Source organism: Oncorhynchus nerka, linkage group LG11 (genome assembly GCF_034236695.1).
Source record: "Oncorhynchus nerka isolate Pitt River linkage group LG11, Oner_Uvic_2.0, whole genome shotgun sequence".
In the NCBI taxonomy this organism is placed as follows: Eukaryota; Metazoa; Chordata; class Actinopteri; order Salmoniformes; family Salmonidae; genus Oncorhynchus; species Oncorhynchus nerka.
Genome location: NC_088406.1, coordinates 53,828,002 through 53,846,448, shown reverse-complemented (window position 1 = coordinate 53,846,448; position 18,447 = coordinate 53,828,002). Strand labels below are relative to the sequence as shown.

At 44.2% G+C, this 18,447-nt stretch overlaps 1 protein-coding gene across 5 annotated transcripts in view; it reads right to left on the bottom strand.

Annotated features, from left to right (window-relative positions):
- The window catches only part of LOC115137144 (dedicator of cytokinesis protein 10-like), a 179,486-nt gene that overhangs the window by 51,598 nt on the left and 109,441 nt on the right, over positions 1–18,447 (bottom strand). For all 5 annotated transcript variants that reach the window (XM_065024655.1, XM_065024656.1, XM_029673248.2 and 2 more), the window contains exons 15-29: positions 18,182–18,304; positions 17,821–17,900; positions 17,070–17,257; positions 15,785–15,850; positions 15,578–15,670; positions 12,263–12,386; positions 11,453–11,574; positions 9,032–9,115; positions 8,589–8,681; positions 7,318–7,436; positions 7,104–7,173; positions 5,556–5,669; positions 4,982–5,053; positions 2,330–2,476; positions 962–1,045 (exon numbers count right to left, since the gene is read on the bottom strand). In XM_065024655.1, the coding sequence (XP_064880727.1) occupies positions 962–1,045; positions 2,330–2,476; positions 4,982–5,053; positions 5,556–5,669; positions 7,104–7,173; positions 7,318–7,436; positions 8,589–8,681; positions 9,032–9,115; positions 11,453–11,574; positions 12,263–12,386; positions 15,578–15,670; positions 15,785–15,850; positions 17,070–17,257; positions 17,821–17,900; positions 18,182–18,304 (1,579 nt within the window). The remainder of the gene's footprint in view (positions 1–961; positions 1,046–2,329; positions 2,477–4,981; positions 5,054–5,555; positions 5,670–7,103; positions 7,174–7,317; positions 7,437–8,588; positions 8,682–9,031; positions 9,116–11,452; positions 11,575–12,262; positions 12,387–15,577; positions 15,671–15,784; positions 15,851–17,069; positions 17,258–17,820; positions 17,901–18,181; positions 18,305–18,447) is intronic.

The following is an 18,447-nucleotide window of genomic DNA, read 5'->3' as shown; positions in this document are numbered from 1 at the left end:
ATTTGTCCTAAACAAATAATATTTTTGTAAAAACTGAACATTTGCTATCTAACTGAGAGTCTCCTCATTGAAAACATCTGAAGTTCTTCAAAGGTAAATGATTTTATTTGAATGTTTTTCTGGTTTTTGTGAAAATGTTGCCTGCTCAATGCTAACGCTAAATGCTACGCTAAATGCTACACTAGCTATCAATACTGTTACACAAATGCTTGTTTTGCTATGGTTGAGAAGCATATTTTGAAAATCTGAGATGACAGTGTTGTTAACAAAAATCTAAGCTTGAGAGCTAGCATATTGATTTCATTTAATTTGCGATTTTCATGAATAGTTAACGTTGCGTTATGGTAATGAGCTTGAGGCTGTATTCACGATCCCGGATCCGGGATGGCTCGTCGCAACAGGTTAATAGAGGCCACCATTCTGTTTTCTTGCGCAATTGCATAGCCTATAGAAATGTTATGCAGCATGAGCTCATGGGCTCTCATGAAGTGCTTGATTAGATTTTCCATTACATTTGCATTGATGTCAGAGTGATTAGAGCGACAATAGAGCGCTGAGTACCAGGCACTTAGTGAGTTTGGGAGGCTACTAACGACCATCAGCAGCATCAGAGCTCAGAGAAGCCTAATTACCGTGACTAAACAGTCACGTGGAATTTGACTGCCTTCATGACTCGTGACCGTCGGTGTGGCAGTAATACGGTCACCGCAACAGCCCTAGTCACCACCTGATTGACCGAATAAAAACATCACAACACCTCTGTTTCTATTCTAGTAGATATATAATTGTTTTCTATTGCATTCTATTCTACCGTGAGTGACATCGGCTATTACACCGACAGATGAGGAAATGCTTTATTCACATATCCTCCGTCACTGAGAAACAGAATGAGAAGGGTGTGTTTGTGTATGAGTGTGTGTGTGTGTAAGTGTGTGTAAGTGTGTGTAAGTGTGTGTGTCACCTTGTTGTCAGTGGCTGTGATCATGTTGACGTAGTTGCTGATCAGCTTGAAGGTGAACCCTCGGTCCATGAGGGTGAAGCAACGCTGGAGGGAGGGATGGAAAGAGGGTGGGATGGATGGAGGGAAAGGAGGGGGGAGGGAGATAAGGAGGAGAGGAAGGAGGTAGGGAAAGAGGGAGTGATGGATGGAGGGAGGGAGAGAGGTCAGCATTAGTTAATAAAGAACATGAAAGAGAGAGCCCATTTCATAACACAGTTAAAAACATGCTCTGGAACTCTGGCGACTACTAAGTATCTTTTAAACTTCCCGTTTTAGGATGGATGTGTCAATGTGTAGTTCATACATGCGTAATCTACTCCTCTGTAAACTGGTCATCTCTGTATACCCATCGCAAGACCCACTGATTGATGCTTATTTATAAAACCCTCTTAGGCCTCACTCCTCCCTATCTGAGATACCTACTGCAGCCCTCATCCTCCACATTCTATTCCACATGGCACACACATGTGCCAGTCACATTCTATTAAAGGTCCCCAAAGCACACACATCCCTGGGTCGCTCCTCTTTTCAGTTCGCTGCAGCTAGCGACTGGAACAAGCTGCAACAAACACTCAAACGGGACAGTTTTATCTTCATCTCTCATTCAAAGACTCAATCATGGACACTCTTACTGACAGTTGTGGCTGCTTCACGTGATGTATTGTTCTCTACCTTCTTGCCTTTGTGTTGTTGTTTGTGCCAAGTAATGTTTGTACCATGTTGTGTTGCTACCATGTTGTTGTCATGTGGTGTTGCTGCCATGCTATGTTGTTGTTTTTACGTCTCTCTTTATGTAGTGTTGTGGTGTCTCTCTTTGTTGTTCCTATATTTTTATTTCTCATCCCAGCCCCCGTCGCCGCAGGAGGCCTTTTGTCTTTTGGTAGGCCGTCGTTGTAAATAAGAATGAAAGAATTCTAGAGTTTCAGCCCTCGCATTTGAGTGACATCTAGCAAAAGGCACATCATGCCCACAGAGCAGAGTGAGAGAGAGAGAGTGCGATGAAGGGGTGCACATATATGCACAATATGTGATGTAGTATGCAATTTCCGGGGAGACCACTTTTGGCTCATGAGTGCTACTTTCAGAAATACTGTCTAAAAAGTATACAAAACTACCGGAGAACCTCTTTAAGGAAATTAGTATCTAACAATAATTAGCAGTGGAAGCCATTTTCATTTACAGTTAGCTTAATGGCATTCAACTCGGCTTCCGTATCATTAGTCAGGGAACATAAATGCATTAGCCTCGGCGGCATTTGAGCTGATTTCGACAAGCGCTAAAGACAGCTCCCTAAACATGTACTTTGTGTGTGATGTGTGTGATGCCCACCTTGACAAAGCCTGCCACGGCCAGGTTGGCACTGCGGGTCTCCTCTGCCAGCTCTTTGTTCTTCCAGAAGATGTGGTCGGACACGGTCATGACTAGGCTCTCCAGACGACTCAGGTAGGTTGAAGGGAACCTCTGTGGTCGAGGGAGCTGAGGCCACACATAATATGGAACTTAACAGATTGTATTCGTTGCCCTAGCAACACCAAGGTCGTAGGTTCAATTCCAGTAGGGATCACATATACATACTAACAGCACTGAATGGAACAGTGGGACATAGGACAGATGCAGGCCCAATACAAGGTCGGAAAGTAGGCCGCAGGGAATCTGAATATGTCTGACTTCAGTACTAACTTTCAAGTGTTTTCCACACTGCATGTATTATAGTGTATTTTGTGTTTGTGTATTTGTATGCGGTCTTTCCAAAATGAATTTCCCTGTAAAAGGACAATAAATTATATTGTATTATTCTGTAAGTTGCTTTGATAAAAGTGTCTGGTAAGTGGCATACACACACCGGACAGTTTATTAGGTACACCACCCCGTTCACAAACATGGATTGCTCTTAACAGACAGTGATTCACTTGGCCATGGTTTGCTATATAAAGCAGCCATCAAGGCATTCAGTTACTGTTCGAATGAACGTTAGAATGGGCAAAACAAGTGACCTAAGCAACTTCGAGCGTTGGCACGACCGTCTGTGCGGGGCACACCGGCTCCAATATCACAGAAACGGCCACACTGATGGGCTTTTCCCGCACGACAGCACTCGAGGACTTTAAAGTACTTTTCAAGCACTCATATTTCATTTTCAAGGACCATCAATTTGTAATAGTTAATATTATTATTTTGCAATTAGTTGCCAACAGATGGCAGTATATCGCCACAACCTCATGCAAAAAAACGGAGTATTCGTCACTGGCTTACAAGTTCCAAATCAAATCAAATGTTATTGGTCATACACACATGGTTAGCAGATGTTATTGCGAGTGTAGCGAAATGCTTGTAAATAATACTACGTTGGTTCACTACGTATTTACTACATATACACATGAGTGTTAAGTCAGTGCTTATGATTTTGCAATTTGAGTAGTGATGAGCAGAGTTTTGGGACATGCCTACTGGTGAACACACATTTTCTATTCGCATGACCACACAATTCCATCTTAATGACTGTTTTTTGGGGAATTCGGGGATTCTGCTACTTAATAGCCGGCACCTTTAGTGTCACCGGTCGGGAGAAGGGCGGGTGGGCTGGGTGAGGAAACTGCATGTTAACGGCCAACAGAACGGCAGGAGCATGGCTTACGGCCAACAGAACGGCAGGAGCATGGCTTGATAAAGTGGAATATCGCGGGCGACCCCGCGAATGAGGCGATTTGCAAAAAAAAGCTCTGGAGGTTGTTGCAGAGAAAAAGTCGACATAATGTAGAACTGGCGCCAGCGCAGGATGCAGCGTTGTGTCTTTCCTCCTTCATGTTGCTCTTCAGGGCCGATTCACCCACGCTCGCAATGTCAAAGTCTGACGCATGTTTTGCACCTTACACAGTGTGGGTTGGTTGTGTCCAGTGTCATAGTGGTTTTAAAAAAAAGTGCGTAAACTACACTGAACAAAAATGAGTGAGTTCGCCTGGCAACCGCAGTGCGAAACACGTGAGGAAATACAACTCGGTAGTCTGCCTGGAATACATTTTTCTAATATCTTTCATAAACATATGTATCATTATCTGTTCTCCTCTCATTTTAATTGTGCTTTTCGAGTACCAACTTGAGAAAATGTTAGATTTTCAAGGTATTTCAGTACTTGAATTTCAGAATGCCAAATTCAAGTACTTTAAGCACCTCAACCACCTTGTGCCAACCCTGTGTCTAGGGTTTACAGAGAACATTCAGTCAGTGGGAGTCTTCTGGGCGAAAACAGCTCGTTGATGGAGAGATCGAAGGAGAATGCCAAGAATAGTGCAAACTAACAGGCGGGCCACAGACAGACAAATAACAGCGCACTACAACAGTGGTGTGCAGAACGGCATCTCGGAACGCACATTTGTCCAGCCTTGTCACGGATGGGTTATTGCAGCAGTCGACCACACCGGGTTCCACTGCTATCAGCTAAAACAAGAAGAAACGAGCGACTCCAGTTGACACACGATCACCAACACTGGACAACTGAGGAGGTGAAAAACATTGCCTGGAACATGACAGGGAGTTCAGTTTACTTGATTGGGCTGTGGAATCCCCAGACCTCAACCCAAAAGCGCATCTTTGGGATGGGATGGAATGGGCTGCATGGACCAAAATCCCCGTGGAATTCTTCCGACACCATGTAGAATGCCCCGAAGAATTCAGACTGTTCTGAAGGCAAAGGGGTGTCCGACTCAGTACTCGATGGGTGTACCTAATAAACTGGCCGGCGAGTGTATAATATAATCATTAGATATACTCTTTGAGTGATGAGGTTTGAGAACGTGATGGTCTCTTTGCGCGAGTTAAATACAACAGGGACAATGACACTAAAATGTCCAAATGTATTCCTCAGTGTGACGAAGACAGAATTCGTCTCATGTAGTGTTTATGGGTATGCTAATCTGTCACCTCCCCTTGCACAGGGAGTGTATATGTACATATATAACAACTTCATATCTTATGTTTCTATACCTTGACATTGTCGGAGTCCACTAGATGCTGGGCCATGGACTTGACAATGAGCTCGAAGAAGAACCAGGAAAACTGCAGCAGACAGGGATAAAGGTTAAACAGGGGTCAGATCATCCGGGTTATGTTCAGTTAAGCACTCAGGGTCACACTCAACGGCACATTCAGATAGATATATATCACGTAGAGCAGATATGTACGATAAGGAATCCTAGCATGGCTATGTGTGACATTTCTAAGTATGTCTTTATTTGGATAGTCCCAAATAGGTTTGTAGATGTTCAGTAGACTGTCAACAACATTTCAACTACATTTCAATGAACTATCCACTAACCTTAACGCTAGGCCTAACCCTTAATCCTTACTCTAACCTTAAAACCCAACCGTAACCCTGTTAACAGAGATGCAGCTGACAGTTTGTTGACAGTGTGAGCATCTGTAGATCAGGGGACTATCCACCCAAATGACACCCTATTCCCTATATAGTGCACTATTTTTTTTAAACCAGAGCCCTGATGTTCCTATAAAGGGAATAGGGTGTCATTTGGGACTGGGCGTGGCGTCCCTCTAGGCTCACCCTGAGGATGTTCCTGATGGCCAGCTGCTCGTTGCTCTTCAGGTCAGAGGACATGCCCTTGGCCAGCTCCTCGTGGACCGTCCGGAAGCCATGCGACTCCGCCTTGAACACAAACTGACCAACCACAGTGGAGAGAACAAGGTCAATGAGACAGACGGACATAGAGGCAGTAAGACAAACACATTGTACCGACACTTTTGCTCTCTCACTTTCTGTACATGCAATTAGTAGCATCAAGGGAACCAAACATGCAATATGCTTGGTTCTTCATTGAATTAAACCTACATAAAAACAAAACAACGCCGATTAAGGTTGATGTAATCAGAGTTGAGGAAGAAGAAAAATTTGTAATAAATTATGCATCAAAAAAATCTTGATCTAATGTAGTTTTCCTTGGCACATGAAATGCATTGGGGTACGTGCTTCTGTACCGTATCTATAAATCTATGTGATTATTTTGGCACTCAATCTATTTTTCTCTTTTTGTGCGAAATGTTCCACCCACACTGTACGTGTATGGCACACACACACCTCATTACCACAGACGTCACCCAATTGAGTTAATTCATTAACAATGGTAACCACACGTTACGCGCACCCACACATATTGCAACGATGCACGCACACGTGCATATGCAACGTGCACAAACACACACCTGCTACACGCACACAGACACACACATCTGGTATCCAGCTACACACACCCGCACGGCGAGAAAGCACTGGTCGAAAATTGCCTGCTGCTAGCCCCACGAGCAGCATGCCAATCAGTTGCCATAGCAACGCCAGTTCCATTACAGTGGCCCTCCCATTCTTTCCTCCCCTCTTCTCCTTCCACCCTCCCTCCATTTCTCTTTCTGTCTCTCTGCCCCTCTTAAAGATCAATTGTAGGATTCTCATTTTCTTTCTACAAGACATGAAAAATCTTGTGGTAAGCTGGTTCTATTCTCCATTTCCCTTACTCACTTTCTGTCTCTTCCTCTGCCTCTCACTCTCTTCTTAACAAGCATGCCTTGCATTCTTATTGAAAAGGCTCGGTGTCCTTGTTTGCCTTCCACCAGACACCCCCCTTCTCTCTTCCCCACAGCCATGCTTGTCTGTGTGTGAGCTGAGAGCCGTGTGTGTGGCAGACTCTCTCTCGTCTCTCTGTATCCACAGTGTTCTCGGCACATTGCCCTAGACCCTCAGCCACACTCACCACACCCCCACCGTAGCCCACACACACACACACACACACACACACGTACGTACACACACGCGCACACACACACACAGTCACGTGTGAATGCGCACAAACACACACAGCACGCACACAAAGCCCCCTTCTCTCCCTTCACTAATGAAGCTGTCTGTGAGTTATTCTCCTCCCCTTTGCTCTCATTAGCTCTCCTCACCTCACCTCTCTTCTTCTCCCCTCATCTCCTTTCCCCTCCTCTCCACTCAGCCCAACCCCTCTCCTCTACCCTATGACACCACCTGGCTAAACTGCAGAAAAACGGCTCTTCCTGCAAGACAGGGCTAACATCCTAAATTAAATGAGTACCATACCTTTATGTAGGAGTGCAGATAGTGGTCAAGTTTTTCTTCATGGCACTTGGCAACAATGTGGACCAGCACCCTGGTGAAACACAAGGTGGTCACTCAGTCATCATCATTGTCTGGCAACATTAATAGTTGGCAATGTGAATTCTGGCAACATGTATTCCTGCATGATCCAGTGGCAGTGAGAGTGGAGTCCGTGGCCTGCAGTGCCTCATCTTACCTGGTGGTGGTGGTGGTGACTTCGTCGTTGTCGTTCTGGGTGAGGACCTTGAACAGCTGGTTGAAGAGCACAGGCAGGAAGCGAATTATCACTGGAATCTTCTCAATGCTCAGTAAGCCCTGTGGGAGAGAGAGAGAGGTAGTCAGAGACAGAGCGAGTAGAGAGAGAGAGAGAGAGGTAGTCAGAGACAGAGCGAGGATAGAGAGAGAAAGAGAGAGAGAGAGGTAGTCAGAGACAGAGCGAGGATAGAGAGAGAGAGATAGTCAGAGACAGAGCGAGGATAGAGAGAGAGAGAGAGAGAGAGAGAGAGAGGTAGTCAGAGACAGAGCGAGGATAGAGAGAGGTAGTCAGAGACAGAGCGAGGATAGAGAGAGAGAGAGAGGTAGTCAGAGACAGAGCGATGATATAGAGAGAGAGAGAGAGAGAGAGAGAGGTAGTCAGAGACAGAGCGAGGATAGAAAGAGAGAGAGAGAGAGGTAGTCAGAGACAGAGCGAGGATAGAGAGAGAAAGAGAGAGAGAGAGGTAGTCAGAGACAGAGCGAGGATAGAGAGAGAGAGAGAGAGGTAGTCAGAGACAGAGCGAGGATAGAGAGAAAGAGAGAGAGAGAGAGGTAGTCAGAGACAGAGCGAGGATAGAGAGAGGTAGTCAGAGACAGAGCGAGGATAGAGAGAGAAAGAGAGAGAGAGAGGTAGTCAGAGACAGAGCGAGGATAGAGAGAGAGAGATAGTCAGAGACAGAGCGAGGATAGAGAGAGAGAGAGAGAGAGAGAGAGAGAGAGAGAGAGAGAGAGAGAGAGAGGTAGTCAGAGACAGAGCGAGGATAGAGAGAGAGAGAGAGAGGTAGTCAGAGACAGAGCGAGGATATATATAGAGAGAGAGAGAGAGAGGTAGTCAGAGACAGAGCGAGGATAGAGAGAGAGAGAGGTAGTCAGAGACAGAGCGAGGATAGAAAGAGAGAGAGAGAGAGAGAGAGAGGTAGTCAGAGACAGAGCGAGGATAGAGAGAGAGAGCGAAGAGAGAGAGAGGTAGTCAGAGACAGAGCGAGGATAGAGAGAGAGAGAGAGAGGTAGTCAGAGACAGAGCGAGGATATATAGAGAGAGAGAGAGGTAGTCAGAGACAGAGCGAGGAGAGAGAGAGAGAGAGAGAGGAAAGACTGTCAGTGAAGGGGTGTATAGTATGGGAAGGGGTGTATAGTATGGGAGTGAAATGCAGAACGTAAAGATGTGAAGTCATCTCTCTATCCTCCCTCCCTTTCTTCGTTTCTCCAGACCTTTAGGCAGTTGAGGAAGTTTGAGGTAGGTGATTGGGAGAGGTCCGTGTCTCGTTTTTGGCACTGTTGGAAGAAGCGGTTCAGGTGGGGGTCCTGGCAATCAAGGAGAGAAGACACAGTCACAACCAGAACCACCATCACTGAGTTATAGACTGTGCACAGGAGATAAGGACTAAATCCAGTAACAAACTGAATTTGCATCCCAAAAGGCATCTTATTCCCTTACATAGTGCACTAGTTTTGACCAGAGCCCTATGGACAAAAGTAGTGCACAAGATAGGGAATAGGTTGCCATTTGGGGCGCAATCCTGAAAGTCACAATGGGATAACAAGGATTGACTTGCTGGAGTTGAAACCCATTAAAGGTTGGTTAAATAAGATTTGTATTTTATGTTTTACTTGTGGTGGTTTCATGGAGTGGCAGGGTAAGTCCAGACTCTTACCTGAGTATAGACTGTGGAGAGGACGTTGGTGGAGACCTTGAATATGGGCTTACCTCCGTCCACCCACTTCAGATCTGAGCCGTTCTGGGGGAGAGAGGGAGGAAGGGTCCCTGAGCACCAAGGAGATCCATGCTTGCTTAATTAAGGATAGGGCTGACTACTGTCCCCTTTGGAGGAATTGCGTGCCCATAGTAAACAGAAAAAAAATCTGTCCAAAATTGCTAATATATGCATATAATAATTATTATTGAATAGAAAACACTCTAAAGCTTCTAAAACCATTCAAATTATGTCTGTATGTAAAGCAGAACTCTCAGGGCAGCCATTCTCCCAAACTCTCTCTTGTCATCAGAAAAGTTGGCCCAACTTTGACGTCATCGCCCCCACCCTTCCCAAGCAGCTACAGACCTGAGAACAGTTTCCACGTCTTCAGCGCGATGTCTGCTTTCAATGGGGCTTGTCGTTGTGAGAATCGCGCGCCCACGAGACTTTTGGCGGGCTGAAACCTTCGGGTCACGCGAAAAAACATGTACTTTCATGCGCGCGGACGCTCCAGAGCTCTCTTTCTTCCAGGATTGACCAAACGATGCCGGTGTTTCTGTTCGTGCCAAGGATTGTTTTCCATGTTTATAACATGCTAAAGCTTGATTCTGCACTTAGTTTGACCAGTTTAGTCGACATATAATATGTAATTTTGAAGTTTTGGTGCGCATCCACAAGAATTTTGGCTGCATTTCGACCGGAATTTGTCGCGTTTGATAACCTAAAGACACAGACTTCAAAACCAAACGCTGTTTTTGGTAAGTATGACTCCTTCTAGGTCTTCTGATGGAAGAACATCAAAGGTAAGGGAATATTTATGTGGTAAATTTGGGTTTCTGTGGACTCCAAGATAGAGGAGACGTAATGCTAATTTCTGAGCTCCGTCTCATATTATAGCCTAGTGAACGAATTCTGTAACGTTAAAAATAAATGTAACACAGCGGTTGCATTTCTATCTATGTGTAGAACATGTATATTTAGTTAAAGTTTATGATGTGTATTTCTTGTTATCTTACGTTATCTGACGGAGCTATCATCATTTCTCCGGACATTTGAGTAGCATTTTCTGAACATGACGTCATTGTAAACAGAGATTTATGGATATAAATGGCATATTATTGAAAAAAACATAAATGTACTGTGTAATATGTTATATTACTGTCATCTGATGAAGATTTTCAAAAGGTTAGTGAATTATTTTTCTTTTAATCCTGCGTTTGTTGATTGCATATTTTGTTCAACTTGGCTATTCAAATTAGCTGTGTCTTCGGTGGTGGTTTGACATAAATATGTGCTATGTTTTCGCCGTAAAACATTTTAGAAATCTGACTTGCTGGGTAGATGAACAAGGTGTTTATCTTTCATTTGAGCTATTGGACTTGTTAATGTGTGGAGGTTAAATATTTCTAAGAATATTTTTGCATTCCATTGCGCCACGTTCCAGCTGAACATGGGAGGGTTCGTTCCCAAATGGGTACCATAACCCCCTTAACACTTTACTGTTGTTCCATTTGGTGTGCTCACTTCATATATATATATATATATATCTCTCTCTCTCTCTCGCTCACTCTCTCGCTCACTCTCTCGCTCACTCGCTCTCTCACTCGCTCTCTCACTCGCTCTCTCACTCGCTCTCTCACTCGCTCTCACTCGCTCTCACTCGCTCTCACTCGCTCGCTCGCTCTCTCGCTCTCTCGCTCTCTCTCTCTCTCTCTCGCTCTCTCGCTCTCTCTCGCTCTCTCTCGCTCGCTCTCTCTCGCTCGCTCTCTCTCGCTCTCTCTCGCTCGCTCGCTCTCTCGCTCTCTCTCTCTCTCTCTCTCCCCCACTCGCTCTCTCTCTCTCTCTCTCTCCCCACTCACTCTCTCTCTCTCCCCCACTCACTCTCTCTCTCTCCCCACTCGCTCTCTCTCTCTCTCCCCCACTCGCTCTCTCTCTCTCTCCCCCACTCGCTCTCTCTCTCTCTCTCCCCACTCGCTCTCTCTCTCTCCCCCACTCGCTCTCTCTCTCTCCCCCACTCGCTCTCTCCCCCCCACTCGCTCTCTCTCTCTCCCTCACTCGCTCTCTCTCTCTCCCCCACTCGCTCTCTCTCTCCCCCCGCTCTCTCTCTCTCCCCCACTCGCTCTCTCTCTCTATCTCCCCCCGCTCTCTCCCCGCTCTCTCCCCGCTCTCTCGCTCTCCATTCACAATTCAAATTCAAAATGTTTTTTTATTGGCATGACAAAACTTACATTTGTATTGCCAAAGCAACAATGCTTGCTCTATCAATTCCTGCATCTCCTTCCATCCAAATATTTTCTTTCTACTTTCCCCCCTATTTTCTCTCTTCTCTCCTTCCCTCCCTTCCATTCATCACCCTCCCTCCCTCCCTCCCTCCTCTACCTTAGTCGATCCAGGTTCTTTGACGAGCAGGTATCCAGAGGGCAGGCTACAGGCCACAGGGATGTTGAAATCCTGTGAGGCCAGGCGACCCTCTCTGAGCAGAGGCAGCCACGAGTAGCCCACTGCAGTCACACACACACAGTGCACAGGGCGTACACACACACAGTGCACAGGGCGTACACACACACAGTGCACAGGGCGTACACACACACAGTGCACAGGACGTACACACACACAGTGCACAGGGCGTACACACACACAGTGCACAGGGCGTACACACACACAGTGCACAGGGCGTACACACACACACACACACACACACACACACACACACACACACACACACACACACACACACACACACACACACACACAGGAGAAAGAACACATGGGAAAACACTAAACTGTATGTAATGTGTAAATCAATCAATGAAATGTATTAATAAAGCCCTTGTTATATCAGCAGTTGTCACAAAGTCTTCTTACAGCAAGCTCAATCAGAAGCAAGAGCACAGTAGTATTGGCCTGTAGACGTAGCATGCACCATCACACTCCAGAATCCAATAACACAATCACAACAGTATCGAGGCGATGTTGCTGCACAGTGATAAGCTAACACCAACTAGCTACCATCCAATCCATTGACAAACTTGCCTAAAAGACATATATACCATCTAACAGATGCTTCCATCCATACATTTTTGGACTGCGAGCCCGAAGCGGGAACCAAACCCATTACCCTGCTGTAGCAAACACCATGCTCTACCAACTGAGCCACACAGGGTCACAGCATTTCTCCTTCCTCCCTACCTGGGGTCTCCAGGGCCTCCTTCTTCTTGGAGTTGGTCTTGGTGTTGATGTCACAGGTCACATGGTAGAAGGAGAAGAGTAGATGGTGCTTCTCGTGGAGCTGGGTGGGCAACTCAATCTTCACCTGAGAAACAGAGGATGACACAAAGGACCACTTCAGAAACAGGCAAAAAAAAATGAAAATCACACATTATTTAAAGTGCATTTAACAAACGCCTCAATATATATTTAAAAATGTATAATATACAGTGTACCAGTCAAATATTCGGACACATATATTCATGAAAGGGTTTTTCTTTATTTTGACTATTTTCTTCATTGTAGAATAATAGTGAAGACATCAACACTATGAAATAACACATATGGAATCATGTAGTAACCAAAAAAGTGTTGATCAAATAAAAAATATTTTATATTTGAGATTCTTCAAAGTAGCCACCCTTTGTCTTGATGACAGCTTTGCACGCGCTTGGCATTCTCACAAATCAAAATCAAATTTTATTTGTCACATACACATGGTTAGCAGATGTTAATGCGAGTGTAGCGAAATGCTTGTGCTTCTAGTTCCGACAATGCAGTAATAACCAACAAGTAATCTAACTAACAATTCCAAAACTACTGTCTTATACACACAAGTGTAAGGGGATAAAGAATATGTACATAAAGATATATGAATGAGTGATGGTACAGAGCAGCATAGGCAAGATACAGTAGATGGTATCGAGTACAGTATATACATATGAGATGAGTATGTAAACAAAGTGGCATAGTTAAAGTGGCTAGTGATACATGTATTACCTAAGGATGCAGTAGATGATATAGAGTACAGTATATACGTATGCATATGAGATGAATAATGTAGGGTATGTAACATTATATTAGGTAGCATTGTTTAAAGTGGCTAGTGATATATTTTATATCATTTCCCATCAATTCCCATTATTAAAGTGGCTGGAGTTGAGTCAGTGTCAGTGTGTTGGCAGCAGCCACTCAATGTTAGTGGTGGCTGTTTAACAGTCTCATGGCCTTGAGATAGAAGCTGTTTTTCAGTCTCTCGGTCCCAGCTTTGATGCACCTGTACTGACCTCGCCTTCTGGATGATAGCGGGGTGAACAGGCAGTGGCTTGGGTGGTTGTTGTCCTTGATGATCTTTATGGCCTTCCTGTAACATCGGGTGGTGTAGGTGTCCTGGAGGGCAGGTAGTTTGCCCCCGGTGATGCGTTGTGCAGACCTCACTACCCTCTGGAGAGCCTTACGGTTGTGGGCGGAGCAGTTGCCGTACCAGGCGGTGATACAGCCCGCCAGGATGCTCTCGATTGTGCATCTGTAGAAGTTTGTGAGTGCTTTTGGTGACAAGCCGAATTTCTTCAGCCTCCTATTAATCTTTTACGGAGTCGTTTTTTTGGGGGGGTCGCCGGCTGGGATCCATTCCGTTGTCCTGGTTGAAAGGCAGAACACAGGATCCGCGTCGCGAAAATCATATTCTTGGTCGTACTGATGGTGAGTTGACGCTGATCTTATATTCAGTAGTTCTTCTCGACTGTATGTAATGAAACCTAAGATGACCTGGGGTACTAATGTAAGAAATAACATGTAAAAAAAAAAAAACTGCATAGTTTCCTAGGAACGCGAAGCGAGGCTGCCATCTCTGTCGGCGCCGGAAGTACAGGAGCAGCTTCACCTGGAACAGTTTGAAGTAGTTCCTACATATGCTGAGCACTTGTTGGCTGCTTTTCCTTCACTCTGTGGTCCAACTCAGAGTGGTTGGATGATCGTGGAGGCCAGGTCATCTGATGCAGCACTCCATCACTCTCCTTCTTGGTCAAGTAGCACTTACACAGCCTGGAGGTGTGTTGGGTCACTGTCCTGTTAAAAACAAATGATAGTCCCACTAAGCGCAAACCAGTTGGGATGGCGTATCGCTGCAGAATGCTGTGGTAGCCATGCTGGTTCTAAATAAATCACTGACAGTGTCACCAGAAAAGCACCATCACACCTCCTCCTTGTTTCACGGTGGGAACCACATATGCAGAGATCATCTGTTCACCTTCTCTGCGTCTCACAAAGACACAGCGGTTGGAACCAACAATCTCAAATTTGGACTCATCAGACCAAAAGACAAATTTCCACCGGTCTAATTTCCATTGCTTGTGTTTCTTGGGCCAAGCAAGTCTCTTATTGTTATTGTTGTCCTTTAGTAGTGGTTTCTTTGCAGCAATTCGACCATGAAGGCCTGATTCACGCAGTCTCCTCTGAACAGTTGATGTTGAGATGTGTCTGTTACTTGAACTCTGTGAAGCATTTATTTGGGCTGCAATTTCTGAGGCTGGTAACTCGAATATACTTATCCTCTGCAGCAGAGGTAACTCTGGGTCTTCCATTCCTGTGGTGGTCCTCATCAGAGCCAGTTTCATCATAGCGCTTGATGTTTTTTTGCGACTGCACTTAAAGAAACTTTCGAAGTGTGTAGTGATGGACTGTCATTTCTCTTTGCTAATTTGAGCTGTTCTTGCCATAATATGGACTTGGTCTTTTACCAAATAGAGCTATCTTCTGTATACCACCCCTACCTTGTCACAATACAACTGATTGTCTCAAACGCATTAAGAAGGAAATAAATTCCACATATTAACAAGGCACACCTATTAATTGAAATGCATTCCAGGTGACTACTTCATGATGCTGGTTGAGAGAATGGCAAGAGTGTGCAATGCTTTCATCAAGGCAAAGGGTGGCTACTTTGAAGAATCTAAAATCTAAAATATTTGGTTACTACATGATTCCATATGTGTTATTTCATAGTTTTGATGTCTTCACTATTATTCTACAATGTAGAAAATCATATATATATATATAAAGAAAAACCCTTGAATGAGTAGGTGTGTCCAAACCTTTGACTGGTACAGTATATATATATATATATATATATATATATATATATATATATATATTAATTGACACAAGTGGCAGAACTACTAAGTTCCGTGGTGAAGTTTCCCTTGGGTACAGATCTCGTATAATCTTCCCCTTCCCCCAATCCTAACCAATAGTGGGGGAAATACAACACTGACCTAAGATCAGCATCTCGGGGCAACTTTATCCTACACCTGCCACTACATGGTGAGGGCTCTAGCCTGGTATGCACTGACTGTGCTTCAGCCTCTCAAATTCATGATAATGAGCAGAGTTGGCCAAGGCAAAAACAAAACTGGCTACCAGGCAATTAGAGCCCTGCACATGCCCCTTCCAATCAATCTCTTCCCATTCCTCTCCCCCTAGCCATACACCTCTTCAACACACTCATTCCACACTCACCTCATCATAGAAGTCTGGGTTCTGGGAGTGGTGAAGAACCGTCGAACAGGCTGCTGTGGTGAAAACTGGACCCCCAGGCTTGCTGTATATGCACTGAGGCAACAAGTAAAAAAACGAATGAAGAGAAAAGTGACGTTTTTCAAAAAAATGCACCATGATACTCTAAATGCTATCAATGACAAAGAAGATATTGAGAAGATACTACACCTTCAAAGGTTTGGCAACTTCCTCATCTGAACTCCGAAACTCCACATAGACTGCAAGGTTACGAGCCTGTGAATGAAAATGACGTTGTTTGATTTAATGCGTGTCTGCAAAGAGGTACCATATGTGTACAGTGTGACTTGTGTGTCTACTACATGTCCTTTCCTTCATATCTAGTACAGTTTTCACAATACCAGTATCACAATACCAGCATATAGGTTTCCTTGCCATCATATTTCTGAGTATATCTAGTATAGATCACAAGTGATGTTTGATAAAGTACGACTAGAATTTATATATAAATGCCTGGATTACTTTAATTTTGGTGAATTTCTTATACAATGGGTTAAAGTTATGTATAAGCAACCCCAGATGTAAAATCGTAAATAATGGTTACTTCTCAGAGAGTATTGAGCTTTTAAGAGGAGTAAGACAAGGCTGTCCGTTGTCTCCATATCTATTTATTATGGCCAGTGAAATACTAGCTATTACAATTAGATCCAACAAGAAGGTTAATTAGAAATTAGAAAAACAAAAGTGTTAATGTTTGCTGATGATTCTAGTTTATTCTTAATAAGTCCACAATCTGGATCCCTGCACAGTCTCATTGAAGATATTTATCACTATTCTAGCCTCTATGGATTAAAACGAATTATGACAAGTGTACCATATTACATATTGGATCGTTAAAAAATACAGTGTTTACACTACCGTACCTTACACTAGGTTGCAAAATAAATGGGAGGAGATTTTCAATGTACCAATTCCATAGCACATGGTTTTATGAACTGGTACAAAAAACTACACCTAATTCGACCCTTCGAGTTTTTCAATTTCAATTATTATATAAAATTCTTGCCACCATATATATGGGGCATACAACAATCTCAGCTCTGTAGATTTTGCTGTAAAGAGACAGAATCACTAGATCATTTATTCTGGTATTGCCCCTATGTAGCTTGTTTCTGGTCACAGGTTCAGGAATGGCTAAAAAATCAACATGCACTTAAAATTAACCTTAAAAGGGTGGTCTATGGTGATAGGTGGGATGGGCTGAGGGTTGGGATTAAAGAGTTTATGTTTGGTAATGTATTATTGTTATGCGGCTGCTTTATATAAAAGTACCATGTACATGTAACATGTATATGTAAAATGTATGTATATGTAGAAAGAAAGCTGTAAAAAAACTAAGATATTTATCCTCCTGGTGGAGGGGTTAATAATAAATCATAAAAAAAAATTAAAAAATTAAAAAAAAGTGGTGTGTGGGTTTGGGTGGTTAGGGTACCTTGGCGAAGCTCTTCTGGCTGTCGTATTTGAGGTGTCGGGGGTAGACGTAGACGTGGTTCTTGTAGACGTGGTGTGGCTGGGTGAACTTGGTGGAGTCCTGGACAAACTCCTCCACCTCCACGGTGGCCTGGTGCTGGCTGCAGTCCTCAAAGGGCTTGACAGGCACATAGGATGATGTCACACAGTCTGCAGACAGACAGAGAGAGAGAGAGAGAGAGAGATACATATGTAATACATGTAACACTGATGGCTATCAACAGTAGAGAGAGAGAGGTAGAAATAGAGATAGAGAGGGGAGCGGTAGAGAGAGAGAAAATAAAGAGAGAGAGAGAGAGAGGTAGATAGAGCGAGAGAGAAGACATTTGTAATACATGTAACACTGACGGCTATTCAACAGTAGAGAGAGAGAGGGGGGTAGAAAGAGAGATAGAAACGAGAGGTAGAGAGAGAGAGAGGGAAAGAGAAAATAAAGAGAGAGAGAGAGAGAGAGAGAGAGAGAGAGAGAGAGAGAAGTAGATAGAGCGAGAGAGAAGACATTTGTAATACATGTAACACTGATAGCTATTCAACAGTAGAGAGAGAGGGGGGGGTAGAAAGAGAGATAGAAACGAGAGGTAGAGAGAGAGAGGGAAAGAGAAAATAAAGAGAGAGAGAGAGAGAGAGAGAGAGAGAGAGAGAGAGAGAGAGAACGAGAAAGAGAGACATGAGGGTTGTCGAAGTGAGAAAGAGAACATAAGTGTTGGACTAACTTGGATGCTCCATAGGGACATAGTCCACTGTGATGTCCAGGTTCCCTGGAATGGTCTGCAGTTTACTGGTCTTCTCAGCCCTGCAAAGACACAGAGAGAGCCAAGGAATGAGTGAGCAATGAGCACCATACATTCTCTAAGACTAGGGCCAGGAGTTTTCCAGGTCAGATTAGGTGGTCATGATAAACTCTGGACCATGGGTTGAACTGACAGTAGTTGGTCTGCATCCCAAATGGCAACATATTCCCTATATAGTGCACTACGTTCAACTAGAGCCCTATGGGCTCTGGTCAAATGTTGTGCACTAAATAGGGAATAGGCTATTTTGGGACGCAATCTTGATGTCTTTTCGGTGCCTAACCTCCTGTATTCAGACACCAGCTTGATGAGATCTTCGGTGGAGATCTTGTTGCTCTCCTGTTTGAAGAGGGGCGAGAAGCGAGACTCCCGGTCCACCGTCCCCTGATTGTCCTTAAACACAGACCTGAGACAGACAGAAAGACAGACGGGCAGAACAGACAGGAACAGGCGAGACAGACAGATGGACGGATGCACAGACAAGACAGACAGACAGGAAAATAGTTTAGAGTGTAAGATACTTAATCAACACCTTTATAGACATCTGTG